Source organism: Squalius cephalus (genome assembly GCF_949319135.1).
Source record: "Squalius cephalus genome assembly, chromosome: 7".
Lineage (NCBI taxonomy): Eukaryota > Metazoa > Chordata > Actinopteri > Cypriniformes > Leuciscidae > Squalius > Squalius cephalus.
In genome coordinates this window covers 12598583-12610604 of record NC_137128.1, presented here as the reverse complement: position 1 = coordinate 12610604, position 12022 = coordinate 12598583, and the positions used below count along the sequence as shown (strand labels likewise).

The 12022-nt window shown below is 38.5% G+C and overlaps 1 protein-coding gene across 2 annotated transcripts in view; it reads left to right on the top strand.

Annotated features, from left to right (window-relative positions):
• Positions 1–9193, top strand: part of zyg11l (zyg-11 family member, cell cycle regulator, like) — a 28879-nt gene extending 19686 nt beyond the window's left edge. Inside the window, exons 9-15 of one of the 2 annotated variants that reach the window (XM_079875252.1) lie at positions 668–829; positions 1738–1785; positions 3460–3663; positions 3958–4010; positions 6053–6150; positions 7075–7224; positions 7382–9193. In XM_079875252.1, the coding sequence (XP_079731378.1) occupies positions 668–829; positions 1738–1785; positions 3460–3663; positions 3958–4010; positions 6053–6150; positions 7075–7224; positions 7382–7398 (732 nt within the window). In that variant the 3' untranslated portion in view covers positions 7399–9193. The remainder of the gene's footprint in view (positions 1–667; positions 830–1737; positions 1786–3459; positions 3664–3957; positions 4011–6052; positions 6151–7074; positions 7225–7381) is intronic. The other variant, XM_079875253.1, reaches the window with a different exon arrangement.
• Positions 9194–12022: the final 2829 nt, after the last annotated feature.

Here is a 12022-nt window from a genome sequence, read left to right as displayed (position 1 = left end):
CCTCACCTGCACTTACTCAGCCATCACCTGCACCTGCACTGATTACTTACCTGAATATTACCGATTCCCAAGTTCCTGTCTCCTTGCTCCTGTTGGGCTGTTTGTCTTCTCCAGCATTCCCTTCAGCATTTCCTCAAGACCTGTATGACAAAGCTCAACAGCAACTTAAGGTGTGTGTGTGGATTCACTCACCTGTTAATTCACGATCTCTATCTTCACTTGCAAAACCTAAAAACTGAAGTTTAATACCCGCCTTCATCATTGAATGACTGTGTTGTCATTACTCACCTGTGTTTGCAATTTGCTCAAATAAAGCACTGTTTTTTCACTGATCCACCTCTCTCGAGTCTGCTATATCCTGACAATAGCAAATAGCAGAACATGTCAGACTGTGATGCAAGCTAAAGTTTGTTAGTTATTAAAAAAGACAGGCCTTTAATATGTCCCACCCCTTCTGTTTCAATAGCAAATACGTCAGCACAGGAAAGACAAATTCTTCATAACATTTAATGGGGTCTTTTACACTAAACATACTGTTCCCCTAAAGTACTATATGATATGTAAATGGCTAAATTCTTAAGCTTCTATTGCAAATGCCTGAATGGACAGATGACTACATGAATAGACCAAAACAATAGATTTTATTTCCCTTTCTGTGGAACTTCAGCAGTTGCTGAGCATCGTTCAACAGAAGGCCTCACTGGGTGTAGTGGATTCAACTCTGAAGTTTGCATTAAGTGCTTTGTGGAACTTGACAGATGAGACGCCCACTGCTTGTCGCCATTTCATTCAGTGCCAAGGACTGGAACTCTACATGGAGTTGCTAGAGGTACACAGACACGCACTCATGCACAACTAACATGCACAGTTGGACACATTTAAAGTCAAGTCACCTTTATTTATATAGCGCTTTATACAATACAGATTGTTTCAAAGCAGCTTTACGGTGATAAACAGGAAAAGGAGTTCAATTCAACTCTAAAGTAAACAACAGTCAGTATTCAGTTGAAATTAGTTCAGTGTTGATTCAGTTTGGTTCAATAACTGTGTAGGTAATTAATTAATCTATAAAGTAGCTCTGGAGAAAACATTGATGTCATCATCCAGTTAGTTCAGCTCTCATTCAATAGTGTCAATGCATTCAAGTCCATAATATTGTTAAATATTATGTATCCACAACTACGCAAACCAGAGGCGACAGTGGCAAGGAACCCAAACTCCCATCATTGAGTGGGTGAAACCAGGCTCAGTTGAGGGGCCAGTTCTCCTCTCGCCAATGAACAAACATGGTGTGGTTTAATTACAGGCTGCATCACAAGTCAGATTATAGATTGATATCATAACAAGTTTGCAACAATGATGTATATTCTTGAACTTAGTAATATTTCTCACAAAAATGAACCTGTGACCATTCTCTCACCCTCATGCTGATCCAATCCAAACTAGTATGACTTTTATTTCTTCTGTGAGACACAAAAGAAGATGCTTTAAATAATGTTGATAACCAAACCATTTTGGTTACCATTGACTTCCATTCTATCGACAACAAAACACGGAGACATTTCTCAAAATATCTTATTTTTGTTTTCCACAGAAGACAGAAATTCAAACAGTTTTGGAATGACATAAGTTTGAGTTAATGATGAGTTAAAGAATTTTCATTTTTGGGAGAAAAATGCCTTTTAAATGGTTGTTAATTTTCTGTATCTTCTCATCACTCTCTCCTCTCCTCCACAGTCGTATTATTCTGAGTTCTCCATCCAGCAGAAGCTCCTGGGCCTTTTGGTAAATATATTTTAAATGTCATGTAAAAACTGGTGGAAGTGAATGGATTAATTACAAAGCAAACAGCTCACCCACTCTGACATGATCACTTTTGGTCACACAAAAATCTAAATGAACTCAAAATGATGAATTGCTCAGTGTTTATTTGTTGACTAATGGTCCAAAGAAAAAGAGAATATTAGGAATAATTGCTGAACAACTGTTAACTGTAACAAATAAACCACCATAAACTATTCACAATATGATTTTTACTGTTTTATTGTACATTATACAGTTTTTGTTAATATTCTTATATTCTAATATTCTTTTGTCAATATTCTTGAAGTAATTTGAAAAATGTTCAGAAATGCATAAATGTGATTTGGTTTAAATGTATAGTATGTTAATATTATAGCGTTGGCTGCTTGTTGATAGTGTAAGTTCATGTTTCATATGCTTTCCTCTGTATATCTTAGTGGGAGATATTGATTCAAACTCCTGTGAGGGATTTTTGATCCATTCTCGAAATTTCTGGCAGGTTTACACTTTATATTACGGTTCTATTCATTATCATTAAGTAACAATGAAAAGTAAAAAGTTATTGATAATTTTTACATTTACAAATACATTTTAAAATAGTGTTCAAATGAAAACACTAGTTAATGTATTATGATTCAAACATGACTTAAAGGAATAGTTCACCCAAAAAATTAAAGTTGTTCCAAACCTGTATGAGTTTCCTCCTTCTGCTGAACACAAAAGATGATGCCCAGCTGGAGTGCCCTTAATCTCCACCAGAGAGCAATCCTTCCTAGTCCATTACCATTGCTTCACAAACTACTTTTCCCATAAACCTTTGCCTGGACTCAATATTGTGTGATTACATCCACCTGTGCATCATTAATTTGTTAATCCGGCTGAATCCGAAGTCACCCCCTAAACCCTCATTCACTATTCCCTGTTAGTCCACTAATACTGTTCACTTGAAGGAGTGAATGAAAAGGAGTGAACGAATTTGGACAGCTGTTGAGCATACATCGGTTGTACACTAGTTATTGCAGTGCAATGTGGGATTGAATAAGTGCACTCAATAACGTCCACTATGGATTCGGACAACACTACAAATGGTCACACTACTTAACACTACTCAAATAACGCCCTATTTGAGGATATAGGGGGCGATTTTGGATTCAGCCTGTGTCTTTTAGTCAGGAAGTCAATGAACATCAAATGTTTGATTACTGACATTTTTTTAAATATCTTTTGTTCAGCAGAAGTAAAAAATTCATACAGGTTTGGAACAACTTGAGGGTGAGAAAATGATGACAGAATTTTCATTTTTGGGTAAACTATCCCTTAAATAATTAATAACAGTATATTTATAAATGAAAATTAACCTAGACTAATGCAATTGTTCATTGTTAGTTGATATCTAATGCATGAACTAATGGTGATGAAATGACCTTTATTAAGTGTTAGCAAGGAAAGTTTGGACTCCTTGAAATCTTTAGAAATGAAATGTCTTCATGCAGTTTGTTAACCTGCAAGGAAAATCAGACCATGTCCTCATTCAACCTTCAGCGTCCCCCATGTGGAATCGTGGGGGTTTTAATATTCTGTTGTAGAAGCTTATCTACTTCAAATGACGAATAGCTTGCTCAACATTGAAATCAGCGAATCTCCTCTGTGCTCCAGAATAATGTAGCAGAGGTGGAGGAGCTGCGGATGGAGCTGATGGATGAGGACCTGGTGGAGCACATTCTCTCACTCTTAATCAACCCAGAGATGGAGGTGGATGTCCGTTACTTTGCTGGAGGGATCCTGGCACATCTCACCTCAGTCAGGGGGCCCGTGTGGGGTCTGGATGCTGAGCTGCACTGCACAGTGCAGGAGAAACTGGTGTGTGTATGTTCTTGTGCATATGGTTTATGAGGACGGAATTGTGTATAATGACACTCCCTGTGTCCTCGTAAACCAACTGGCTTTAAAAACATACTAAACAGTGATTTATTGAAAATAAAATAAAAATGCAGAAAGTTTTCTGTGATGTTTAGGGTTAGGGGATAGAATATTCAGTTTGTAAAACTATTACACCTATGGAGAGTCCCTGTAAACCACGTGTGTGTGTGCATTAGTTCAAATGTATGTGTTTTTTATGTGCTCAACTCTGCACCTTGAATCTCTCACTTTTAGCACTCCTCTATCCTATCATGGAGTTCTCCTGAGCGTGCAATGGTTTCCTACCGGTAAGTGTTCTAATATTTACTTTTTTATTGATTATTCTGTATTTATGTAGCCTGGGTGCCAGCCCGAACCCCGCCCACAATATTTTTTGGTCGGGAAGTTCGGTCTGGACTCGCTCCGTTGAGGAGCTATTATGCCCGAACAAAAATTGTTCGGACCAATCAAATTGTCAGGGCGGGCTTTATACGATGATGGACAGATGAGCAACGGTAACGTAATCACCTACGTCACCAAAGAGTGCTTGATTTGAATTAGTTTACAACAAAGACGAGTGCAGCTGGAGAATTGAGATTTCACGAGTTCACATTTACAAATAAGTCAGATAGAATAAATGCTTATAGCCTATAAGATTTCACGAGTTCACACAAATAAGTCAGATAGACTAAATGCGTATATGACGTGCTGTCCGAGGGCTGTGGGCTCGGTAGCCATACTCCCCCGTGTTCCTGGTTGTGAGAGAACAAGACAAGAGTGAGGATTCGGGGTGGTGGAGGGATGCTGAAAAACTGTCAAGGAGTGTTAGGTAAGTTGACAGAGTGAATATGCTTCCTCATGCTGATATAGGGTAACTTTAGACATGGTATTGTTTGATGACAAGTTGATATTGGATTGATTATTTGTACGTGCTTCTCCCGAACTTTGTTTATGAAACATCATGTGTAGATTCCGCCATCGCGTCTGTTATAGAAGATATGCACAGCGCATTCATTTTAAAAGAGGAACAGAGAGCCGCGACATTTTGTTGGTTGAAAATATGAATGAAGAACATGCGTCATTTACTCCGTTGCTCTGATTGGTTGTAGGTCTATCCAATTGAGTGCAGAGTTTTTTTTTTTCCTGGTTCGGTTGAGACACGCCCCATAATCAAATCTCTATGGAGCAGTCTCAGACTCACATTCTGACTAGAATATGAGTATGACGAAGTCAGGCTAGTATTTATGTAATATTATACAATAATCAGTCAAAAGATAGGACACACCTAAGCATTCCATAATAATAATATTATTATTATTATTACTTACCAAATTTCAGAAAAATAGTGCAACTATAATATTACACAAATGGGCATAGGGGAATTGTGAAGTGAGCAAAGTTTGAGTTCACCTTTTTAAAAAAATTACATTTTAGTTTTGGAAAGAAATTCATTTGTAGGCACGAGTTATATTTATATGTGTCTACAAGACTAATTTTAAGCTTTTGGGCAGAGGCTCTGATAAAAAGGATCATGAGAAACATAAATTCAGTCCGTGCTTTGGTGAACTATCGGGTTGATTTTCACCAAAACTATGAAAGCACTTGAAAAATAACCAGAGTTATGTTATTAACTCCTTTCTTTCTTGCTTCCACATTTATTAAAGCACTCAAAAGTGTAAGTCATGATATACAGCAAGCTTTTTGATCAAAAGGGCCATCAAAAGCATAAAACTGTATATTATAAGAAAATGTACTGGCAAGGAGTAGCAAATTCTGCCATCATTTACTCACGCCACCTACTGGACTGGAGTGTGTAGCGCTAAATGGTGCACAGGAAACACAATGGCTGAAGTCACCATTTACATGTACAATTAAGGGATAGTTTGTCCAAAAATGAAAATTCTGTCTTCATTTACTCACTCTCTTGTCCTTCCAACCCTGTATGTATTCATATTTTTTTAAATTAACTATCCCTTTAAATATCATGTAGTTTTTCACCAAAACAATAGATGAACTTGAAAAATAATCAGCAAGCCATTTTTATTATTAGTGAGTCGTGATGTGCAGCCATTGTGTTAAATTCACCCAACCAACTATTCATTAAAATCTTATTTTCTATTTCTTTCAAACAAGAAAGACTTTGTCCAGAGGAAAGGAGGAGAAAATCCAAAGAATAAGCTGGTCACTTGTTTCCATGCAAATACACACTGTTTATCGTATATAAAATGGAAAACAGTATAGAAACAGTTTTCAAAATTCAACAGTCATACAAATTTGTAATGGAACTGTTAATTTAACACTGCAGTAGCACAGACAGCTTTTGATGTCTTTCCTTCTCTCTGTCTTCCAGGACGCTCCAGCCCTTCTATCCTTTGCTACACATCTCTCAGTGTTCTGGTGTTCAGCTGTGGGCTCTCTGGGCCATACAGTTTGTCTGCTCTCAGAACGGTAAGAAAAAAGCCAGAGAGACTAATAAATGGCAAGTTCACTGAGATACACAGCAAATCCCTGAAATCCCTTGCTTTTCACAGAAATTAGTTTAAAAAAAAACAAGGAAAACAAAGAAAAGATAATGGTGTAATGTAGTTTTAGTTTGATTATAGTGACATTCACTACTGGCCCATTATACATATTCAGAGTATATTTATACAAAGTATCTTTCCTTACCAGGCTCCATTCAAACCTGAATTCTGAATTCCTTTAAAATTCCATTTTAATTCCTGAATTTAAATTGATGTTGGAAATTGGAGGTATGTTTGTAATTCTAATTTAAGGAATTAAAGTAAATCCCCACTGTCTGGTCCCACCCAGCCTAGAGTTTTCTGTTTTCACAAGTCATTTATGATGTACAAAACATTTTATTACAGATATTTTGCGGCAATTTCCCAGAAAGTGGTGATTTTGTTGGGATGGAAACACTACTTTATTCACAAATGTTTTATTATGTGACATTCCAATTATGTGCATAAGTTAAATTCGCAAGTTTGGATGGAAACATAGCTAATGTTGCTGCTATTGCTTCAGATAGAAAATAAATGAATAAATAAAAAGACGGCTGTGCAAATGATTCAGTGAATAGCAGAGAACAGCGTGGTCATTCCGATTAACACACACTGTCTAGCACACACAAATACACTCTCTAGTTGTTTATGTGCCCGCTAAGGTTGGTAGTAGCCCATGTGATGTGGTTGTATGATGTATGCATGTTTATATGTGTGTATGTTGTATGATTTTGGAATAGGGGAGTGCCTATACACTTTACTCTGTAAGGCAAGAGAGAGAACTTTACTGATCATGTGCTGAATAAATGTCTTCTTAGTGGTGAAATTTCGAGCCACTTACAGAAATGCAGCTCTTGTTCTCTTGTTGTAGCCCCTCAGTACTGCAGTATGCTCCAGACGGAAGGAGGTACAGACTTACTGAGAGTCCTGAGCACCCATCCAGACACCCACAGTGACGTGAAGTGTCTGGTAGAAAACATCCTTAAGATCCTGGAGCGAAACCTTCATCCCGCCAGCCCAGGTTCAAAACGTGCTAACGTCTCTCTGCAGTGAACATGCTCTGTTAATGTTGTCGTTACTTGTGATTTAATCATTTTAGGAATAACTCTTTAAATGTCTGTATTTTCAGAATTTAAAACACTCATGTTCTTCTTGTTTGGTCTGTCTGCTTTTTCTAGTGGAGGATTTTCAGTGACACCACAAAAACAAAAAACCCAATGGATTTAACATGGTAATGCACTGAAGGATTCAAAAAGGGATGTACCACTATGTACCCTTTTAAGAAGACATTTCAGAACTCTAATACAAATGAGATTCAACAGAAGAGCACAAGCACTTATCTGGTGATTGAAGATAAAAAAAAAAATATATATATTTTTTTTTTCTGCCTAAACTAAGTGTTTTTTTATAGTTTGTTATAAAAGTGTTATGAACTTGTGAAACGCATAATCCCACCCCAAAACTCACACCATTGGTGGAGCCAGTCTTGCTGTGTAGGTTGACCTGGATGCTCAAACAACCAGCATATGAAAAGCAAAACATATATTTGATACACAAGTTGTACTGTTGGTTTAAACTTCTTCAATTCTTTAAAATTCATGTTTCTGGATGAAAAACAACACTACCATAATCTATGTATACGCAGATGCCTCATAAGCCATCCCCCATATTGGAATGGTTAACACTGGTTAGTGAGCACTTAAACCGTAATACAAAAAAAATATAAACACAAGCAAAATAAAATCAAGCAGAGATTGGTTTATACGGTTTCAAATTATTATGCAAGTGATTTAAGTAAAATAAACATTCAGATTTTAGTTTTTCTCATATCTTGTTTAGATAACTGGTATTAGTCTCAGACAAGTTTGTTGAGTAGTTTGCCGGGTCTTCTTAGATAATGGAAAACCTACTTAAAAAGGTTGTTCCACATTATTAAGCAAGTCACATTTCTCATGCAATATGGAGAGGAAGAAAGATCTTTCTGAAGATGAAAAGCATGAAATAATGCAGTCTTGCAAAAGGCATGAAAACTATGTTGCAAAAACTGAATAGAGATGATAAAACTGTCAAAAGATTTGTGAGTGATTTAGAGCACAGAAGAACTCAGTGAGCCTAAGAACAAATTAATTGTATAAAAAATGGGCAGCTTTAAAAATAAAGTGTCTCTGGAGACCCAAGAATCTCTCCTTGCAGGCTGCAGTTGAATAAAGTTGCATTTCAGCCACCTCTAACCAAAGAGAAACATTTTTATGTATTGATTTAAAAATCATCTCGTATGCCTGTATATAAGTAACATATCTGCAGCTTTTGATCTGACCAAATGAAATGCAAATGCTTTTAAATCAATTATGTTACTGACGTTTAGATCTAGCAATTGCTCAGTCAGATCACACATTACAGATTGGCTAGCAAATTGTCGCTTTCTGTTTTTGACTGCAGGCTCTCCATAGTTTGAGGTTTCTTGGTTTTGGCAACAGGCGATTCACCAGAAGTCAACGACGATTGCCGTTAAGACCTTTCCAGATAAAAAAGCAGACATCTACATGACAAGTTTAAATTCTAAGCAGCTGAATCTTCAGATTATGGCATATTGTAGCCAGGTCATCTTTCTGTTTACGGATGAGATGTAACCACGCAAAGACAAATGATGTCAAGTTGATTTTTCCCACGACCTGACAGCATGGTCGCTCATTTGGTGCTCCAAACAGCCCAGATTCTTCCTTCTTCCCAAAAATAGACGGCAGTATCCTGGCAAGGTTGCAAATCATCAAGCACAGTCGAAGGACGTGTCAATTTGAAGGATCCTTGGTAGGCAGGCTTCGTTTTCGCTTCCTTCATTTGTGTATTTTGAAGAACGCATCAAGTATTAAAACTTCTAGGACTATAGATAAGTCCAATGAAGGAAAGTTCTCAGCCATCTCATCCCTCGCATGAAATGAGAAAATATTTTTTTTTCATCAACGTGGAAAGTGTCATTAAAAAACATTTAGAACAAAAATCTTAAGAAAATCACATTTTTGTTAAACACTTTGTCTGGATCAAATTCAGAACGATGACCAAAACGTAGCTTGCACACTCCTGTATCTCTTTGTGGGTTCAACATTTCATTTGGTAACGCTGGGAAGTTTTGATTTTTATGTGCTGTTGAATGTTTGTGTGAATGTTGAGCTTAATTGTGCGAAAGCTCCTTCTGGTTTATGCAGATCATTTTCTTCACTTGGTTTTGAATGCTGCACTATTTCAAAGATCTGTAGCAGTGCCCCTACTGTATAACAGTGAAAACATGAAAGCTGGAAAAACTTGTCAATCATGAGGAAGTGTTGTGTCATAAATTACAAAAAATCTGGCAGGCAAAGTGCTTAAAGCATAGAGCCTCCTTGTAGGAGGAGCTCTTGCATTCAAAATGGTCACTGTATCTAGAACTAATCAAAGAGGCCCCAGACCAAAGGTGTTCTGGCCAGGGAAACACCGACTCGTTGAACTTTGCTGATAATGACGGAACTTGCGAACATAGTTGGCTAGAGATGGTTTCAGGAAACACACCCCTGGATGGTCATGAAACAGTGGTTGAAAGCATCCAACACCTGTAGGTGTGTTGGCAGTGGCTTCACCGGTGTACCGTTGGACCTGCTTCACTCTGATTGGGATCTCCTGAGGGAACTCTGACACCTGATCTGATAACCAAATGTTGGAAGGCCAAAACAGTGCAAAGTCACACACTTGACTTCACACTCTCTTGCAAGTACTGCCGGAAACAAAATTGTCGATTTATAAGCATATAAGGCATATAGCGTCTATCCCAGAAGTGATGGATGAGACAAATCAGACCCAAGGTGCCTTGAGAGAAGATCTGCTCCCAGATTCAATCGACCTGGGATGTACACCGCCCTTAGTGACATAAGTTTGTTCTGCACCCAAAGCAAAATGAGCCACACTAACTTCCATATGGGGCGTAATCGCATTCCCCCCCCTGGTGTGCAAGACAACCGATATGGTGTCTGCTCTGATGACCACATGCGCCTAAAAATGTCTTTAAGTCAAAGAAATACAACCATCATCTCCAGGCAATTTATATGACCCTCCAGTCTTCATAGGCTTGGAGTCCTTCAAAAACTGTGCTCTAAAATGCAGTGACATACTCCACCCTATGAAACACCCAGAGTTAAAAACTGGGGTTATATCTATTGTAACGGAGTTCAACAGCATCTGTAGCCCTTAAGCAGTGAGGTTGCAGACGGACAAATTCCTCAGCTGTTGACCCACCAGTGAAGCAGGTCCAACGGTACACCGGTGAAGCCACTGCCAACACACCTACAGGTGTTGGATGCTTTCAACCACTGTTTCATGACCATCCAGTGGTGTGTTTCCTGAAACCATCTCTAGCCAACTATGTTCGCAAGTTCCGTCATTATCAGCAAAGTTCAACGAGTCGGTGTTTCCTGAAACCATCATTACAACGAACATTCACAAACAGTATCACAAAGTTTTGTGTTTGAAACGACAGCTCTCAACCCGTGGTTAGACGTATAGTTTTTTGTTTGAATGACGTGGAATTAATAAATCCTTACCTGGAGCAAAATAAGCAAGCTGAAATTTAGTACAATTAGGGCTGGGCGATATATCGCATGACATTGTTATGCGCATCTCGTCAGTAAAGCCGCTTCCTTGATTAGTAGTAAATCACCATCACCTGCTTTCAGATGGAGCGGCATTTACTACACAGAGCCGTAGTTAACTGACAAGCTGAGCCATATCGCATTAATTATCGCGGACGTATCGCCTGCGATAATTAATGTGATATGGCTCAGCTTGTCAGTTAACTACGGCTCTGTGTAGTAAATGCCGCTCCATCTGAAAGCAGGTGATGGCGATTTACTACAAGGAAGCGGCTTTACTGACGAGATGCGCATAACAATGTCATGCGATATATCGCCCAGCCCTAAGTACAATCTGTATCTTCTATTTCAAATATATATATTAAAAAAAATTATTTCCATCTTAGTTTGTCAAGAGATTTAAAGCGTCATTTTTGAAGAGTGTGCATGTGCGAACATGCTCTAGTACACAAGAACGAGCTTATGATTGAATAACGTAACATTGGTACCTACGTTAAAAAGGAAGTAGCGTATGGTAGTCATGTTACGGCAGAGTGAATAGCGAATCGTGTTTCTCCACATGGCGTGGAGATGAAGTGGTTCATGCAGAGCGAGGGACGCAGTGTTAATATTTATTTTGTGGGTTTACTGACTGTTTATGGATGACAGTCTCATGTATTTCTATTTTCCAATTTCTCTGGTCGAACAATCCATAAGCATGCAAGCCTGGAGGAAGGTTAGGTGGCGGAGCTGATGTTTAAGCCAGGGCCGGAAAAGCCTCGGGATCATCCACATTTGGGAACAGAAACACCTCCACCCTGTCAAAGAGTCATAAACTATACACGAGTCATAAACACAAAAAGGCCTCTGGTAGCACCCAAAACACTAAATCCACAGGTGACTTTTCCAGCCATGCTTGTGCCGTTCGGCCAAGATAGCAAGCTGGTGGTAAAAGTGCCGTTGATGCGGTCCACCAACCCATTGCTTTGGGGGTGCAGGGGTTTAATGCAGGCTCTCTTGATCAAACACCTTGTTGCTACGCAGCTCATCTCCTCCACCAGCTTCCCATCTGTTATTCCCCTTGGATGGATATTTGACACGTTACCGTCTGCATAGGACGGGGTAAACTACAGCTGACAGCAGAACCTCACAACCAGTCCCAGTGTTATCAAGACAAGTGTCATGAATGAATTGTCATGAAAAAGGAAAAATATTTCTGGATCA